Source organism: Maylandia zebra, linkage group LG13 (genome assembly GCF_041146795.1).
Source record: "Maylandia zebra isolate NMK-2024a linkage group LG13, Mzebra_GT3a, whole genome shotgun sequence".
Taxonomy (NCBI): domain Eukaryota; kingdom Metazoa; phylum Chordata; class Actinopteri; order Cichliformes; family Cichlidae; genus Maylandia; species Maylandia zebra.
In genome coordinates this window covers 11,711,348-11,731,247 of record NC_135179.1, presented here as the reverse complement: position 1 = coordinate 11,731,247, position 19,900 = coordinate 11,711,348, and the positions used below count along the sequence as shown (strand labels likewise).

Here is a 19,900-nt window from a genome sequence, read left to right as displayed (position 1 = left end):
AAAAGCAAACAACTTGTAAATTACATTGTTATTGTATGGTTAACATAAAAAATAACAGTTATTTATTTGGAATATTCAAAAGAAAAAAAATTAATCTCACAGATTGAATATTATGCTGATCATTTAGGGATGGAGACATAAGGGTGCCATAAGTATTGGTGTTAACATTTACATTTCTTTCCCAGTATGAAAAAGCCCAAACCGAAATAAAGAAAATGTTAAAACACATTTATGGGCAGTACCTGATAACACTTATGAAACTGAGTGCAGGCAGTCCAACACTCCTGCTAAGTTGGCAGCACTGCTTTTCCAGCTGCACTGCGCTCAGGAAATGCTTAAACTATTTTGTGCATTCAAAAATTGTAGCACTCAACAGAAGATGAATCATATACATAAAATGTCGATTTATTTTCAAGATCCAACAATGAAAAGGACAGAACAGAGGTGATAAACCACTGCACAGCCCATATTACAGACTGTGGACCTCAGGCCACACAAGCTGTAGTACAGGAGCTGCCAAAAAGGTTTGGCACTACCAAAACTAAAGGTATATGTATTTGTTAAATAAAAACTTTTGAAGCACATGAATTCCGTGTGATTGTTCTTCACTGTATCATAGAAACGTGTAAAAAAAACCAAACAAACTATATGATAACTGAGGCAGCAAAGTGCATGAAAGCCAAACTTTGTGCTACTGCCCAAACTCACCACAACTGTAGGACTACTAAGCAACAGCAGGGGACAATCCTTAGGTTTGAACCAGCTCTCCATTTACAACTTGAAACGTGAAAAATCGATGTCATCTGTAATGGGAAAATTCTAGTTAACCCTCACATTTAGATTTAGGTGGTAAGAATTTCACTGTATGATTTTTGTATAACCTTTGCATGCTCAAGATGAAGTATGTATCAGCAAGACCTTGTGAAAACTGCTTAGCTAGGCCTAAGCACTATGTTATCTATGTTATCTGCTAACTGTTTTGCTCAGAAGGATAAAGTTCAGGGCTAGCGCCAGGTGCTGGCCTGGGAAAAGGTAGTGGAAGTCTTCTTTGTTCAGCAACAGCCGGGGTTGGACAAAAGACTGTTGTAACTAAAAGATACACAGAAAAAAAGTATTTAAAAAATGGTAGGACCAAAAGGCTATTTTTTTAAAGTGTTATAAAATCAAGACAATTTATACAAAAGCAATGTATAGATACATAACGGAATTTACTCTTAATCACTGAAAAGGTTTGTGAGATATGGATTCAGTTTATTTATCGTACAGGAATTCTTGTAGATCAGGAGTAGGCAACTCCAGGCCTTAAGTGCCAGTGTCCTGCAGGTTTGAGATATCACCCTGGGTCAACACACCTGAATCAAATGATTAGTTCATTACCAGGCCTCTGGAGAACTTCAAGACATGTTGAGGAGGTAATTTAGCAATTTAAATCAGCTGTGTTGGATCAAGGACACATCTTAAACCTGCAGGATACCAGCACTTCAGGCCTGGAGTTGCCCACCCCTGTTGTAGATCTTAGAAATATCATCAGCATTCAACACACTCTGGAGTATCACAAAGGCACTGAAACAAAGGCACAAATATTCTTCAGAAACAATTTTATGAATTTGAAAACATTAACCAGTAAACTCTGCAAAGTATCACAGAATATTTCAAATGAATAAAAACCTATGAAAAGTTGTTTCTGCAACTAAAAAAGCCAAAAGGATTATTCCCTGCAGGTAATGCTTCAACATAATAGTTGCCATTTAGAGATTTATATAACTTATAACATGTTTTTTTGCAGAAATTGAGACTTCATGATTTTTCAAAATGATGGCTGGTTGTTAAGTAAAGTTAAATGTAGAGCAAAATGCCTCAAATGTATTTTATTGCAATTACTTTTGAAATTATGGTATACTCACTGTACTTTTACAAATGAAAAATATATTTTCACCTAGAACTGTAGGGTTTTTTTTTTTTAAACACATTAACAGTAAACATTAATGTCACGTACTGTTCTTGATTTACAATAACTGAATGTTTCTGGTAAAGTAAGGTATTATTTTTTACTTTATGGTCCAGTACTGTTGCCTTTGGAAATTTTTCACTGTAATTTTCACAAACATTTTTTACAGTGTAAGCTAAACAGCGCTAATCAGGTTTCTCTCTCTCTTTATGCAGGTCAGAACTGATCACCTGAATTTTCAGTGTTCACTGTGGCTTTCACTGTAAATGAAAAAAAAAAAACATGCGGAAATCAAATAAAGTTCCCACCGGTCAAGTTCTGCCTTGATCCTCACAGGAGATCAGAGATCAGATAAGCTGAACACCAGGTAAACAGAAAGTTGGTTTTTTTATGATTTATGAGCGGCATGATTGGCTTAATCATAAATTCTTTAAGTGTACAGGAGAGGGCAGCATCATATCATGTTTCTTTAGCAGGAATGACAAGCAGCTCCTCTGCTGGAACTATAAATTAGGCCCAATCAGGCTCAAACTGAAGTAGAACAAATAGGCCACAAAATGTAAAAGGTCTTAGGGCTTTCTTTTTTCTCTTTTTTCTATTCTTGTTTTAAAAAACACAAGGCTTTATTTGGTTTACATTAGGTGTTTAGGTGGGTCGTTTGTTTTTCTTTTGTTTCCTTTGGTTGTTTCCTGTTTTATTTTGAAGAGTAGCTTTCTTTCACGTCCTGTTTAGTTTTACTTGCTGTCTGTATTTCACGGGCTCTAGTTCTTAGTTTTACACCTGCACTCACTGGCCACTTTATTAGATAACATAAATATCTAAATAACGAATCACATACTAGGCAACTCTATGCTTTTAGACATGGTATCCAGAAAAGTCAACACAATCTTCAGAAGCAATTAAGTATCCAAAAGGCTGAAGAAAGGTGATTTCAGTGACTTTGAATGTGGAATGGTTGTTGGTGCCAGGTGGGCTGGTCTGAGTGCTTCAGAAATTGCTGATCTAATGGGATTTTCCCCACACACTTGTCACTAGGGTTTACTGAAAATGGTTTGAAAAAGAGGAAGTATTCCGTGAGCAGCAGTTCCCTGTGTGAATATACCTTGTTGATGTCAGAGGAGAGTGACCAGACAACAGTAGCTCAAATAGCCAGTTGTTACAAGCAAGGTATTCAGAAGCAGAGTCATTAGCACCCTGTCCTGAGCATGAGCACCACAGGTGGCAAAAGTACAGACTGTCTTTACTTATGTAGAAGTACAGATACTAATATAAAATATACATATATTCCAGTAAAAGTTGAAGTACTGAAGCAATTCTTTAATCATACATAACATAAGAATACAAATATTGTTCCTATCTAAATTTCAATTCTAATGGATGTGCTTAGTTTGAATCTGTTATGTAGGACACCTGCTGTGAATGAGAATTTAAGAAAATTACTATGTTCTGTTGCCTACATGATAGAGGGTGACTTTACGTCCACACCTAAACAGTAAAATGAATTCGCCACTGGATTTGCCACTGACGCCAGGTGAACTCCAGGAAGCCCTGATAAGTAAGGCTCCAGGTCCAGACGTCTTCCCTGTAGAATTCTACAAAGAATTCTGGACGATTCTAGCACCAGTTTTTAACAGAACGTTGTTGGAAATCAAAGAAAAGGGCAGACTTCCATCAAATATGAATTGTGCAAACATTAATCTCCTGCTAAAACCAGGCAAAGACCCTGTATATCCCTCAAGCTATCGTCCAATATCCCTAAATGTAGACCTTAAAATAATCTGCAAAGCTCTCTCAAAGAGATTAGAGAAAATAACCCCCCTCTTAATTCATCCTGACCAAACTGGTTTCATAAAAGGTAGGCACTCATCAACAAATACACGTAGATTACTTAATTTGATAGACTACTCATACAGTAAAAACCTAGAAACTACAATATTCTCTTTAGACGCAGAAAAAGCATTTGACAGAGTTAACTGGAAATTTCTATTTGCAACTTTACACAAATTTGGTTTTGGATCCTCTTTCATAAACTGGTTAAAAATATTATACAATTCCCCAACAGCTTGTGTCAAAACAACTGACCAAACATCCTCCAGCTTCTGTCTCCTGAGAGGCACCAGGCAGGGATGCCCACTCTCCCCTTCACTGTTTGCAATTTTTATTGAACCACTAGCAGCAGCAATTAGACAGAATACAGTAATTAAGGGCATAAAATGCAAGAACGTGGAACATAAAATCAGCCTTTATGCAGATGATGTGTTACTTTTTCTCCAAAACTCACAAACTAATCTCTCTGGGGTGATTGCATGTATAAACTCTTTTGCAAGAATATCAGATTACTCAATTAACTGGTCAAAATCTTCAGTCCTTCCGATTAATTGCTCCTTCCATAATTTTTCTTCTACACCACTGCAATCAGGAAATATAAAATATTTAGGTAATAATGTTTCTCCCAAGCTTGCAGATCTAACTAAATTAAACCATATCCCACTTTTAAAGAAAAGTAAAAGACGATCTGGCTGGATGGAAATGTCTACCCATATCACTCACGGGAAGGGTTGCTGCTATAAAAATGATGGTCTTACCAAAAATAACTTGTTTATTCTCAATGATCCCAACTAAACCACCACAAGATTGGTTCAGATCTCTAGATTCATACAGTGGCTTGCAAAAGTATTTGGCCCCCTTGAACTTTTCCACATTTTGTCACATTACAGCCACAAACATGAATCAATTTTATTGGAATTCCATGTGAAAGACCAATACAAAGTCGTGTACACGTGAGAAGTGAAATGAAAATCATACATGATTCCAAACAAAAATGTTTGGAATCATGTATGAATCATGATCAAGTAAAGATGAAAAGGTTAAATGAGAAAAAGATTGTTTTCTTATCTTGAAGAATCTGCCAAAGTTTTTCAAGACTTTTCATTTTCTTGAGACTGAAGAAGTTTTAAGTTGTTTTCATGTTGAAGAACAAACACACATACACAGGAATTTCTCTTTCACCCTCCAGGAACACCAGGTGAAGCAGGTGTTGAAAGCTGTGAACATCAGGAAAGTTGCTGGCCTTGATGGAGTACGTAAAATAGTTTGTGCCTGCGCTGACCAGCTAAGGGGAGTCCTGACCAGGATGTTCAACCTCTCACTGTCACAGACCACCATCTGAAGGCAAACAACTTTATTCCTGTGTCAAAGTCATCTGCCCCAAGCTGTCTCATAGACAACCGACCTATCGCCTTAATATCTGCAGTCATTAAATGCTTTGAGAGGCTTATCCTGCAGCACATGGAGGCCTGCTTACCACAGAACCTAGACTTTTATTGCTTTGCCTACAGCGCAAACAGATCAGCAGAGGACGCCATTGCCACACCCCTACACAAGACTCAAATTGTATCAGAATGCTGTTGATAGATTACAGTTCAGCATTCAAGACCATCATTCCTGAAATTCTGGTTGACAAGCTGATTAATATCAGTTTGCCCCCCCTCCACCTGTGCCTGGATCAGGGATTCTCTGTCCAAATCGCCCTTAGTTGAGGTACTGCAGGCTTCTCCACCATGACCCTCAGCACAGGCTCCCACCAAGGCAGTGTGCTGAGCCCTCTCCTGTACACCCACCCACACACTAATGATTGTACACCTACCTACCCCTCTAACACCATCATTAAATTTGCTGATGACACTACAGTCATTGGTCTCATCAGTGAAGGGGATACAACTGCGTACAGGGAGGGGGTTAAAAACTGTTGGGATGGTACGCTGAACCTTCAGCTCAATACCATCAAAGCTAAGGTAATGGTGATTGACTTCAGCAGACACAGAAGGGAACATGTCCCTCTCCACATCAGCCCGGACTGTTCAGTGAAAGTCCTCCTTTAAATGGCTCAGGACTTCTCATGGACCACTAACACCAACACGGTGGTTAAGAAGCCCAGCAAAGACTCCACTTCTTTAGCATGCTGAGGAGGAACCATCTGGAGAAGAGACTGTTGGTTCACTGCAGCACCATAGAGAGTGTCCTGACTGACATCACAGTTTGGTATGCTAATTGCTTGCTGGCAGACAAGAAAAACCTGCAGAGGTTCATTAAGAGAGCGCAAAAGCTCACTGGTGTGTGATGGTTGCCCACAACCCACAACTGAAATGCTCTGTTACCAGGCTGCTGCTCCAGTCCTTCCAGGTCTGAGTAAAAGAGGAGGGGGTGGAGCTGGTTTAAGTGTAGAGGCCACCAAAATGAGTGTTGTGATCATATAGGGGGTTTCTCCTTGTATTATGTTTAGCTATTGTCTCTGTGGTTTTCCCCTCTGATGTTTAAAATAGTTTATTCAGTAACTATATAGGTTGAGCTGTCTCTCATTTGGGTAGCTCAGTTTGTTGAGTTATGATATTTTATTAAATGTTATTTTGTTGAGAATAATTCAGTTTAGTTGAACTCTTTTACTTTGTTCTTAAAATAGCTTATTTCTGTGATTCCGTATTTTTGGTAAATGGCCTGTATTTATATAGCGCTTTACTAGTCCCTAAGGACCCCAAAGCGCTTTACATATCCAGTCATCCACCCATTCGCACACTGGTGATGGCAAGCTACATTGTAACCACAGCCACCCTGGGGCACACTGACAGAGGCGAGGCTGCCGGACACTGGCGCCACCGGGCCCTCTGACCACCACCAGTAGGCAACAGGTGAAGTGTCTTGCCCAAGGACACAACGACCGAGACTGTCCAAGCCGGGGCTCGAACCGGCAACCTTCCGATTACAAGGCGAACTCCTAACTCTTGAGCCACGATCGCCCCATTTTTGAAGTAGCCTTGTGTTTTTTGGGTATAATACCCAGATTTTGAACATTACACCTGTGCCCGTACAATGTCCACCAATGCTGCCTAATGTAAGATTACATCATAGTACATATTTGCTGTTTTATTATTTATGTGGAATGAATGATGACTGTAAGCAAGTAAGAATGTATGTATGCTAGTCTGCTGAAACGTAAGCTCTGCTCAAGTTGTACAATGCCCAAGTACAGCGACAATAAAGGGATCTTTATCTTTACTTTATCTTTTTCAGTCAGCACAATGATTCATCCCAATATGTAAAAAGTAAAAATAAATGAATAAAAAACCAACAGTATCCTTGATCTTAAGAAATACATCAGTATAAAGAGCTAATTTCTTCTTGCTTCTCATCTGTCATTAGACTTTATCTAACATAAGACTGTGATTTAGTACTCTAATTACATATCTTATCTCACTGTGCAGGAATTGACATGTCAGACTAACTGTGCACAGGCTTTCTAAGTTTAAAACATGCACACGTCATTGTGTTCTATTTGGCTGCATACTCAGTTGATTTCTATTCACATTAATCTAGCCAGTCAGTGCATTAGACAGGAAACAGTAGAAAGGTTTGCAACCCTGGAAAAGAGTCAGACTTTTCCTGTCTTTGTTCCAAATTGTCTGTCATCATACTTCTGTTTACGTCATGTAAAATCAAAATGAGAATTTCAACCACATTAAAAAAAAGCATGGGAGAGAGTATCCAGCTGCATGCATGGGAAATAAAGGGAGAGGAAGAGAAAAGAAACTGTGGTTTGAGTTTCTTAAGAAACCGTTGGTGTATTTGTGAATCACTACCATGGTTCTTATCCAGGTTGTTGGTTTCCAAATAATTAAAACCTAGAATTATTCAAAAAGAAAACAAAAGTGGCACTGATACAAAATGAAACTAATTTCAGTCAGCAGCGTTTGCGCTTCACTACAGCAGCTACACTACAGCACCGAGTCAGAGACGGTCACTCATAAATGGAAACAAGCTCCCTTCTGTGGACTGAGACAGAAAGGTCATCCAACATTACACCCCAGGCCTGGTGTGACCCTGCATTTCTGTGTGAGGGTGGTGTTCATGATTCAGCTGTTTGCTGTGTGGAGATGATATTGACAGAGATGGCCGAGGGGCTCTGGTCTCCGATCACAGAACAGTGATTCCCTCTATGCCGCTGCTTCAATCAGTGCAGCTACAAGGCTCATGCAGAGTGGCATTGTTTGCTGTCTCAGCACAAAGAACAAACTTGTCTGTCATGTGGAATAAAATAAAATGGATAAAACAGTGGATCAGTGTTTGAAATATTGTTGATCACAACAGCCTACAGACTAGAAAGCGTGATGACTATTAACTAAACGTGCAATTTGAAATTGGGCACTTAACACTGCATTAGTGATGTAAAAGCATACTCCTATATACGGAATGCATGATTTTAGGTGTTTTGCACAAACTTTGGGTTTTGGAGCATTAACATCAGTGCAGGGCCAGCAAAAATATAGAAAAAATAAGCATTAGCTGTGTTTCAGTGCTTTATTTTAACATTTCTGCTTCATCTCTGGCATGGTGTTTGAGGTTATTGTGGCTGACGTCTGAGGAAAACAACCCCAAGCAAAGCTATAATGAAGTCAAGATCGTTCTTTTGTTGGATGAACCCTGGTGCAGTTTTTACATTGGGTTTTTTTTTAGTTTATTAAGTTTCATATACAAACATGTTTTATTCATATTCTTCTAAAAGATTTTGTTATTACATTTAATGAGCCACATTTGCTACATAGTACAAAGACTGGATCATCAGCTGGAGCTCCTCAACACCTCCCTAATACTCAGGCTTACTGCATGCCAGGGGATTTTTGTATGTTTTCTTTTGCTTTTGGTTATGGCCACAGAGCATGATGCTAGCACCACCGAGCTTGACAGCTTTTGCAGTTTGAAAGCCTCATCTTCAGTATCTTTAAATTTAACGTAAAATGTTTGAACTGATGATCTGGAGAATATTCAGTTGTTTAGAAATAGCTCGAAGAGGCCTTCCCAGCTTGTTTAAATCTGCAATTCCCCTTCCTTGCATTTTTCCATTGTTCTGAGTATTGATATAAGAGTCAAACAAATCCTTTTTATTTTGGCAAAAAAAAACCTACAAGCTGCAGTCAATTATGAACACTAACAAGAACTTATTAGGTATTGGCCTTGTCAGGTTAAAAAGACATGGCAGAACTTTCACCACCACTTATTAAAAGATTATGTGAGTGCACATATAATTTTAGCCTGGATGTATAATTCTGGCCCTGTGTAGATTAGAGAATATCCTAAATGAATTCAAACTTGTGTACGAAAATCTATATATGTGTGTGTGTTTGCGTGATAAATATGATTTTCTTTTTACATTGTAAATATGTATTCATTTCCTATGAGGTTTTCATCTTTATCTCATATATAGAATATCTCTTTATGAATAACCTCTGTGCATGAAAGGCCCACATTGAAATTCTCCTGTGCTTCAGTGTTGAGTCATCTGGCCTTATAAATAGACTAATTTTCATTTGTTTAGGTTCTCTAGCTTACAGTTTGTGTACTACATGCCTTGCCAGCTGTTGAAGAGGCTGTTTTACATTTGTTGATTTATTGCTCGGTGTCATTAAGATTGTATCCCAACAGGTGGCACTCAACACCACTGCTTCCAGGAAGAGCAGGAAAAAAAAACATATCTGAAGGCGCCGCCTTTATTATTAGTCTGTGATATTTAAGCGAATGGACAAAAGAACCACAACTTTATAAAAAGGAAAGAAGGAGGTTGGAGAGGTGTGATTACAACAAGCAGACATTACCCTGTGTGTGTTCATCTATTTTGGGGACGAAAAATGTTATGTTTCAAAATCATAGAGTCACCACAGCTCACTGGATGTAACTCATATTTTCCAGAAAGAGAGCTCCTTTTAAGGCAAAAACGCTGAGTCCATTCCTCTTTTGTTTATTCATTTAATTTCATGCCAGCTGTGCCTGATTTAGAGGCATGTCAGAAACAACACAAGCTGATTGTTTCCCAAATATAAACTTTCTTTAAACAGCACAGGTCACAGGTGAAGCAGGTGGTTAAATGGTCATATAGCTCTGGCCTGAATTCTCTCCCTTCGTTTCAGAAATACTGCTTTAACCCAGGGCCCTGCAGAGTCACACATGTCAGGCATTTGCATGGGAGAAATTGGACTTAAATGGGTAACACATGACTCATTCTCTCTCAGCCCCGACAGCTGCAACAGGCCAAGCAGTTATTGGACAAATATCATTCGCCCTAGAACAGAGCAAGTCTTCAAAGCTTTTCCAATGTGGAATCTTTGACGTAAGCCGAAAAATAAAGAGATATTGAAGTGGATTTAGTGTGAAACATATTGAATTACACTCAAACCATATCATGTGTATTCATTTTCCTTTCACTCGCTAGGTTTTTTTTTTTTCTGACCTTAACCTGACAACTGTTATGAATTCTGCATTAGCAATCAAAACAAAAGACTATTATGCAGCACAGTGTTGGCCCCCAGTTGCTACTTGGCTCATATTCCCTGTACAGTAAACAGCCCACAGATGTTTTACATTGATATTAACAACCTTAATTTGTCCTGTGCAGAAAAAGGCCAAGCATAGCGTGGGGATTAAGTTCTCAGCCATGTATCACACACAGCACAGACAGCAATCTCATTTAGCTTGAGTGAAGTTTACAGTGAGTGGGTTTTGCATAGGTCATTAGTTGTCTCAAAATACCCCCCTGTCACCATAGCAACTTCAAGTGACTGCTAAATTGCCTTATAAAATGAGATAAATTATTAATGTTGAGAGGTTTTTTTCTCTTTAATATGTGTGCTCAGGCTCTGAGCTCAGAATACAATACTGTATTACCTTTCTTGTACTGCTGTAATGGAACAATTTAGCAGTTGTCATTCATTAATTCCAAACTTATCCTTTGTCTCCATTCTTGAATAGGCTGATTGCTGCGTCCTGGTTTCCAGATATATCATGGGGATTACACCGATTACAGCAGTGTTGCGCACATGACAACTGAAGCTATTATTCAAATAGAATACCTGAGGAGAAAGCTTGAAAACAGCCAGTGTAAAATACCTGCATTGTTATTGGCTATATGCACACAGCTATTTGACATATACATAACGCAGAACTCTAAGAGCAGATGGGAGGCTGACACGCACCAGTGAATAATCTGATCATAGATGTCTGCTGACATTTATGCCTGTTTTATAACAATTGGTGTCTCACAGAAAAGGCAGTAGTGATGCATTACACAGATGGTAAATGCTGAGGTCAGTGTCCTCAGTGATTTCATAGTCAATGATGGTTTGACCACTGGGTGTAATAACCATACTGATCTCTGAAACATGCAAAGCAAATCTTAAATGCTGAGATCAGGTATCAGTTTTAATGGATTCCTCAGATGTGAGGGTGACACTGTGACCCCTATGCTTCAAAAATTAGAGCTTTTTTTTTTTTTTTTTTTTAAATTCAGTGATGTTTGCCTGCACTGAAAACATCCATAACTCACTGGCAGCTGTAACTCAATCTAACAAAATGCCTTTTCAATCACTCTCATCTTTTATAGTTATACCCATCAGACATTTACATAAATACATTATTCATGGTTCTAATCCTGGTTTCAGATGGGGAGATATAAAATGCGACAGTGTGCGTCTGTGTGCATGTGTTTGTCTGTATGTGCTAGTGTGTGCGAGGGAGTGTGTGTGTCCTGATGTGTGTGCAGATGGCAGGGGAATGAAGCAGCCTATTTTGTTTGTGGTTTGCACATTTCTGATTCAGCTGAGCACTCTCCATCAATGAGGCAAATTTACATTTGCTGTGGTGGTAATAACCTAAAACCCATACTGATGTTAACACTTGTATACACTCGAATTCACGTTGCCCTGCCGCATGATTACATTTGTGTGGCGCTTAATAAAATGACTCACTTGACATTATCAAACAATTCAGCTGTAATAGTGGCCCGTGAATGTGAAATTGTGTTTTGCAGGCAATTAGTTCATTGTCACGACAGTCATTCAGACTGGGTCTACCAATGTTTGCCTTATGAATTACTATAACACGCATATAAATATGTAGTATTGGGTATCATCAGTGTCGCAGCTATGAATGGATACAAAAATTGGTTTGCGGGAAATAAGGCACCCCAGTGCTGCATACTGAAACTGAAAAGGTGGAATGCAGAAGCTATAAATTATGCATAAATCATGATGTATTGTACCTCAGATAAACAAGTGTGATATTCGATAAGAACTAAAAGAGAGAAGAGAAGTATATTTTCAAGACGATATCTGTTCTGCTGTGAACTGTAATAATCCACACAGTTCACTGCACGCGCTCGCTCCTTTGATGTTCTGAAGATATCACTGCATCACAGATATTTATGAGCGAAGTCAGTTAATATTCAGCCTAGAGTACACTGCTGACACCTGCTTATATACACAGAAATCTTCTCAAATAGCCTCCAGATGAAGTCCTGATTAAAAGTGATCCTGTTAATAAACAAGACGGCTTTCTTGTTTACGTGCTGTCCACTGTAGGTGGACCGACATGTGATTGAATGGGGAGAAATGTAACACCATCTTATAATGACTCTAAGGCTAAAATTAGCCCCGCAACATCTCTCAGATCTCCTCTTACCTTGCCTAAAGTCATGCTGCAGACAGCAGCCATTGTCGTGTGATTACAGCAGCACAAAGACGCAGGTGTAAAGTTACTACTGAAACACGTTCCCCTGGACAAATTTACTTGATGGATTTTTAATGTTCCAGGGCTTTCCACTGATGATAGATGGATATCCACTTGGTAATGCATTTGTGCATTTGGAATGAGTAGGAGATAGAGTGTGTTGGCCTAATTTCTCAGATGCTTTCTTACTTTAGTCATCAGTAGATTTTCATAATGCCTGGCAGCACAATTAGAAATCTGAATCCTAATGTTGCATTGAAAGCTTTTACTGTCAGTAAAAGTGATGTTTGCCCGTGCATTTACGTGTGTATTACTTATAAATCTGCCTAGTTCTCCTTTCAGGATATTTCCAACACTCTATTAGATGACTAATTAAGTAAATGAGGAGGCTTTTGGTGTTTTTTTTGCAATTTAATGATCCTTTTTTCTTTGGTATTTTGAGTTGTGATATTTTGTTACAAAAATAATGGAAAAAGTCACTAAGTGCATTTACTTAAAGTGGCCTATTCTGCCTATTTCTAGCTCCATATTTTTACAGCAGTTAGCTATGACATACTTTTAGTTGTCCTTCTGAATGGCTGGCTCTAATAAACACAAGGTTTGAACAGTGGGTAGGAGGAAGGGTGTTTTCTTTACTGACATGTAGATACAAGTAAAGTAAGAAAGCACTCAGTAGCCTCAGCTTTTGGCCCATAGGGAACACTTACACACGTGGTGACCTCATTTTACAAAAACCGTGTTTAGAAAGAGCCCCGGCCACTATAGCATGAAGTACTACAGACATAAAAAACCCAGAGTGAACAATCTCCAAAAATAGCTTTCAAACATTTTAGAAACATTTAGAAAGTTATCATAGGATGATAGCCGAAAACCTCCTGCTCACCTGGAGTACCTTTTACTTAATTTTATATAATTTCTAGAAATAAAATCTACCCAATCACAGCAAATGTCCAGAAATAAAAGTGCTCTATTAAATAGTATTATATTATTAGATTATTCTGGGTCTAAACGTACACAGTTGGGATAAATCCAGTATTACTTCACCTACATTTGTCAGTAAAATTAAAAGCATTTTTATGACATTTTAGGTGCATTGATGAATGTACAGTGGTAATTGTTGCTAATAACTGTAATAATGATCAAAAACCAAATTTGAATATGCAGAACCTTTTCTGGCCACTTGGGGGCAAAAGAAACAAGTCTATGATGTATACTAATTGCATCTAAATGTATTGGGATCCTTTTGCAACATTATAGTTTCCAGGTGATGTCCAACATTAGCATTCATTTTGCATACATTCAGGGTAGCGTTTGAATATCTGGTGAATGTAAGTCATGTATTTCTTTTCATTTTAGCTCTGTCTTTGGTCTCTACCAACTCCTGGTGGAAACAATTACATTTTTAGTTCCCATGTTCATCCACTACCTTCTTTATTATTATTTCTTTAACTTTATATGCCTGCCTCCTGATTCTGAGCAAGTGGAGCACAATGGATTTATTCTAGGGTTTTGTTTTGTTTTGTTTTGGTTTTTTTGTTTTTGTTTTTAACTCTGAAGACAAGTTGCCTACTTGGTGTTGTTGAAAATAAAACAAAAGCAGGAAAGGAAGACTAAGAAAATTAACTTAAAGGCGCTAAAAAGCTAGCTCTGTTTTGTTTTTTCTCCCATGCATTAATAGTAAATGCTTTATTGGATTGGATTTGCGTGATTGGATTTATGAAAGGATTAAAAAAAGCACTGCCCACTTTTAAAACAGGGTGTTTTTTGTTAGTATACTGCTGGAAAATACACTTTTATTCACTTCTCTTCTGGATGGGTTCACCACAATACTGATTTAATCTCTCTTTAATGTTGCTTGAGCTATTCTAAAAAAAATGTCACATTCATTAGTGAGACAGGTCAACATGTGGTTGAAATTATATGTCCTATTTTTTTCTATTGGTGTGGTATTGCTTTGCCATGGTTAAAATTGTAACCTCACTTTACTTTGAGGTGGCTCTCCAACCACATTTGTGGCTCCCCACTGAGGCTGGCTCATTATAGTGAATGCAGAACACCTGTGCTGAGGAAAAAGGAAGCTTTCACCCCTTTAACAGGTATCTAGTACAGTATGTTCTTGTTACAGGCAACAAATAGCAAGGTAGCTGTCCAGAGCTACATATTCATCCAGCTTCTCATTTTATTTCCCACAATAAGGCCTTTTAGTGAGTTCATTTGTGAACATTTTTCAAAAGGGTTTCAGGCTTCTTTGTGAGCTCATAGTTTTGTTTTTTCCAGAGAATATTCGGTGTTCAGAATGATGCATTGCATGTTCCTCATACTACTTATTTGTGGAAAGTTTTTGAGGATGCTTATTCTTTCCAATCTTAACCATCCATCCATTCTCCGTGTTTCAAGTTCACTCACTAAACTACTGCATAAAAATATCTCTTACAGATTCCCATTATTAAATCTCATCTCGTCACAAAGTTGATATAAAGCGAGGCAGATGACATTGTAAACTTTGATTTCCAGCGAATTGTGCCGCATCTGCTACTGCAAAATTTTAAGATGTCCCATATATTGATATATATTATCATATTTAACCAGTACCTCTCTCTCTTTCTGCATACTGTTTTCATTTACTTTCAAAAAAGACTCTCAACGTGAAGCTTCATTCACACCAATATCTGCATAATAATGTTGCACTCGCGCTGGGCTCTAGCTGTTGACAAGAAAACACTTGCAATTGCCAGATAAGAGCTCGAGTGGTGCCATTGATTAACCAAGGACTTCATTATGCTGGCTGCCATTAACAATGCAACCCCATTGATTCAGCAACTGAAATGGCTGTGGGAGAAATCAGGAAAGATAACACTAAGAGCTGCGGTTTATATTGGATTCACTGCAGGAATCCCAACACTGCTGCAGCCACATGTAAGACAATGGGCCTCTGTGTAACCCACCTTTTGCTCTAAACTGGTACTTAAAATATCTGAGTGTCACAGAACATTGCCTCAGCTATTTTTGTATTAATGCATAACGTCCTGTCTTTTCTTTGAATGCAGGGTAGTGGGGGGGATAATAGGAGGAAATTACCATCTTTCAGCCCTGATGCCACTAATTCTTCATCACTTTCTGTATGTCTTTAAGATAAACACCAGGCAGGCATTCATTTAACTAGAACAACACAACATGTCAGTTAAGAAGACATAAATACACTTTGCTGGGTGGAAATCAATGCGCCTGTATTCTCTGCCCATCATTTCTGGAAAAAAAGGCGCATTGCGTAATAGTGCTTGAAATAGCTGGTGTCAGAAGTAGGCCTGTGTTGCTGTTGCATGGTCTGAGATCTGAGTGGTGGATAAATGCAGGGCAAAGGGTGGATGACGGTGGAGGAACAGCACAGCGCTGTGGACTCAGTCGGTACTTTTGAATATACGAATAATTCCAGACAGCCGATAAAATAGAGCTGACACATTCAGACAGCGGGGACTCAAAGGACAATGAGTCCGCAGATGTAAATAGAAACCGAGAAGTTTGTGTAACTTGGTATGAATAACATAGCTGTTATTAATAATTCACAAGCTAATACTGGTTTCCTTACATCGGTTGCAATCCCCGACTGTTTAAAATGATAAATATTCATCAACGTAATTATAAGAGACTTTAATCGTTCAGATATGTTAACCTGTGTCAAACACATATCCAGCTGTCTGCACAAGGTCAGGTTAGCGTTTGAATATGATTTATGTACGGAGAAAGGACCGCCTCGTGGATTCTGTCTCGTGACGCCCCGCTTTCTAACTCGGCCAATTTTTTTTTTTTTTTTTTTTTTTGTCTTTTCAAATGCTCGTTTCAAAATATATAAAGGGCATTATTTCCAGCATTAAACCCACTGCTCGAGCCTGAGCCATAGCGCATACCAAGTTCCGCTCAAAGCAAAAGCACCTCACGGGTCCTACACTGCCTTTTGAGGAATCATTTGATAGCCCTATTAACTTTCATGTAACATTGTTTCTTGAAGGCATCCACAGCGAGCGCTTCAGTGTCATTACTCTGAGAAATGTGCTTTCATACTGAACGTCGTTTACAGAAGTCCTGGAAGATACATAGTCTCGTAAAAGCCCTTAAACGCAGAATAATGGCACAAAGTCAGCTTCTGTGGGCAGAATATTTTGCTCAGATCCTGTTTTTTATTTTTCTATTTACAGTTATGTTTCATAGCTGAGTGATTTTGTTTTAAATATTTGAGTTGGACTTTAATATTTTACCTAAATAAGCGGTCGCGAATAATAGAAATGTGCCGAAAAGGCCACTATAAAATATTTTCTTAATCGGATTAGAATACAAATATGGGCGATGTTTCTCGCGGCGTATTTAATTGAAAACATATTTTTTCGGTGTCGCTTCAACGACGGAAACGCCATGTTTTAAACTCTAGAAAAATACGTCCCTTTCAGGACCTTGCCAATCCATTCAAGCCAGCAAGTTTGGAGAGCGTGTTGAGTTTAATCAATTCATAACGTCGAGATGGAGCCGAACTCACTGAAGGTAACGTTTGATATCAACCGTCGATTTGTTTTATTTTCGCATTGCGCTAAACGCCACCTGCTCTAAAGTATCCTCATGTTCCTATCCACAAAACTTTAAACATACAGCATTTGTATGACTACATCTGTGAATATGTTGACCATCTAAAAATAGTTACATGATACTAATTGTTTGCTTAAGACGGAGAGATCCTAATTTGATATTAGCCAACTATGCGTAATAACGCAGGGACATTAGAAATGTTTTTTTTTCGCCTTGTTACAAATTGTTTACGAAAACGAGTTGATAAGCAATGTAAATATTTCCCCGTTTGCCTTTTTTTCCCCTCTACAGTGGGTGGGCTCGTCTTGCGGTTTACATGGACCATATATATTCTATAAAGCCTTTAAATTTAACCGGGACGCCAAACCGAGAATCCTGTCTCTCGGAGACTTTTTCTTCGTCAGATGCAAACCGGAGGATCCTATTTGCATAGCGGAGCTTCAGCTGCTCTGGGAAGAAAGAACAAGCAAACAACTTTTATCAAGCTCCAAACTTTATTTTCTACCCGAGGATACTCCCCAGGGACGCACAGTCACTCATGGAGAGGTAGGAATATTAATCGTCTGATGAATAATTGTGAATTTTTTTGGTGTTTTTAGTCCACCTCGTTCGGGAGGATTTAATTTAACATCTTTACCGCATTAAGAGTTGGCATTGGATGTCTCCGGTGACACGGGCATTTATAAACACAGGCACTGTTACTGACAATGATTGATGCGAGCAGTAAAAGGACTGACCTACAGCGGTATTTTCTTTTTCCACTAGTTTTACTTTTAGTCTGTTTGTCTATTGTGGTGTCAACTTCTGAATGTGCACTTGTCCAGCTGCGCTCAATAAGGCTGCCGCTGCGCTCTGTGGGGTTAATTGTGTTATAAAGGGGAAAATCCGCAACAATCCTGCGCCTGGGCTCTGTCATTTCATTTCTGGGTAAAGCGTGTCAAGCGCAGACATATGGGCGGAAATTGCGAAACGGTAATGAATGCATTGGATCAAACTGGCTCAGATCGGTCGCTACGATAGTTATTAGATATTTTGTAATGCAGCCTGATGTTGAAAGAAGTAGAGCGAGTCATAAAGCGTGGCAGAGCAAAAAGCCAGCGCTGACACGTTTTAGCTACTCTCCGCGTTTTGCATAATTTTCCATGTGAGCATTTCCATCCTTAATAATGTGATATTGCACTTAAAACCTCTGTGTGTTGAATTACGCTGTTGTTGGCACAGAAAAGCAATAGTTATAATTGGCTGTGGCCATATGTGGCGCTTGTGATCCGGTTACATCGCTGCACTGAATGGCATTAGTCTGATTATTGAGTTTTTCTAACCGGCTGTAAAACAAATGATGTGTTGTTTTTTTCCCTGATACGACCGCAGCACTTTAATTACTGCTATGTGCTTTTGATCACTTGCGGCTGCATTGAAATCACCCTCTGGTGCTCATATATTGTTTATAGGGAAGGACAAAGCCGTGTTTGTACTTGACTCTTCCGCTGAAGGTTTACTTACATTCTTTCCTCTTGAGTAATAGAGTGCCTATCACATTTCCCTTTCATGAAAAAGGTGGCTATTTATGGGCAGCGCTTTAGACAAACTATCATTCTTGTATGAACTGGTATCATCTCCCGAAATCCCCTCGCGTTAGTCTTTAGCACGCTGCAATTATTTAGTAATTACTTCGAGTGCATGCATTGCTGATTCTAAGGCAACGCTTGCGCAACGACGTGTCTTCCCCGCCCCTTTCCCAAAGACTTATTTGCATTGCAAAGTGCTTACATTCCACTCCACTGGACATCATATCTGGAAAATATGATACTTAACTACCAGAAGGTGTGTCCTGGCAGTGCAAATGAAACCTCATATTTGTCATATATATGAAAAAGTGCAGGATAAGAGAAGTCACAGCAGAAATAAAAAGCAGTCTCTATGCATAAACAAGGCATTGTAATGATTATAGAAGAGGGCTGATATGTTTAAGTGCAATGTAGGTGCCTCCAGGCTGACCTCAATTAAAGGACTTGTCAAACACTCCACTCTCAGCAAATCGGACTACTTACTGTATATTACAGAGTGGAAATTGCCCTGACAACTTCAAGTCAGTTTATGACCTTCACAGAGCCCATTCAGATTCTCGCTGACTTTGCCCCATAACACTAATCTGCACCGCATGAGTCAGCTAGGAGTGCTTACAGAGGCAAGCCGTAATCCAAAAAACAAACAGGAAGGGCAAGCCAGTCTGACAATAAAGCTATGACATTAAAACTCATCGGCTGCTAAACTCTGCGTCTGAGTGATGTATGTGTGAAAAGGTAAACATTAGAGAGAAGTTCATTTTTAGCTGCGCTGAAAAGTGGTGTATAAAGACAGATTAATGACTGTGGAGCCACGCTGACTCTAAATCTGTAATTGACTGGCTGAAAATCAGGGGTTCAAATTAGCCCAGTGACTCATGCAGATATGAACTTGATAACTTGCAGTTCTCAGGAAGTGTGTTGTTTTCACAAGGTTTTGGTGTTAAATGAGCACGGGCAACATCATGAGGTAAAGCCACAATTTATAACATTCACTCTCAGATCATGTGAGATTTACTCTTGAATATTTTCACACAACATAAAGCAGAATCAGTGTATGACTTATGACAGTCGGTGCTGCTTTGCTCTCTTTCTCCAACAGATCATGCCTTGTATCTTGTAGATAACTATTATCTTAAGCCTGAAGCCAATATCCTCCAAATACCAAAAAGGCATGACTTTGTTTTAAGATATCAAAACAGCCATATATTGAACAATTCCCCAGAATTGGATTACTGATTCACTTGTGTTCTCAGTGCTGTGG

The 19,900-nt window shown here is 38.8% G+C and overlaps 1 protein-coding gene and 1 long non-coding RNA gene across 3 annotated transcripts in view; one reads left to right on the top strand and one right to left on the bottom strand.

Annotated features, from left to right (window-relative positions):
- Nucleotides 1–432: 432 nt before the first annotated feature.
- LOC143421712 (uncharacterized) lies at nt 433–1,349 on the bottom strand. Its single transcript, XR_013101273.1, has 3 exons — nt 1,265–1,349; nt 882–1,089; nt 433–803 (listed from the first exon to the last, which is right to left on the bottom strand). It is a non-coding gene; the product is annotated as an uncharacterized LOC143421712 (long non-coding RNA).
- A 15,577-nt stretch (nt 1,350–16,926) lies between these two features.
- arid5b (AT-rich interaction domain 5B) overlaps nt 16,927–19,900 on the top strand; it is a 75,048-nt gene continuing 72,074 nt past the window's right edge. For both annotated transcript variants that reach the window (XM_076891534.1, XM_004551416.6), the window contains exons 1-2: nt 16,927–17,029; nt 17,363–17,617. In XM_076891534.1, coding sequence (XP_076747649.1) covers nt 17,476–17,617 — 142 coding nt within the window. In that variant the 5' untranslated portion in view covers nt 16,927–17,029; nt 17,363–17,475. The remainder of the gene's footprint in view (nt 17,030–17,362; nt 17,618–19,900) is intronic.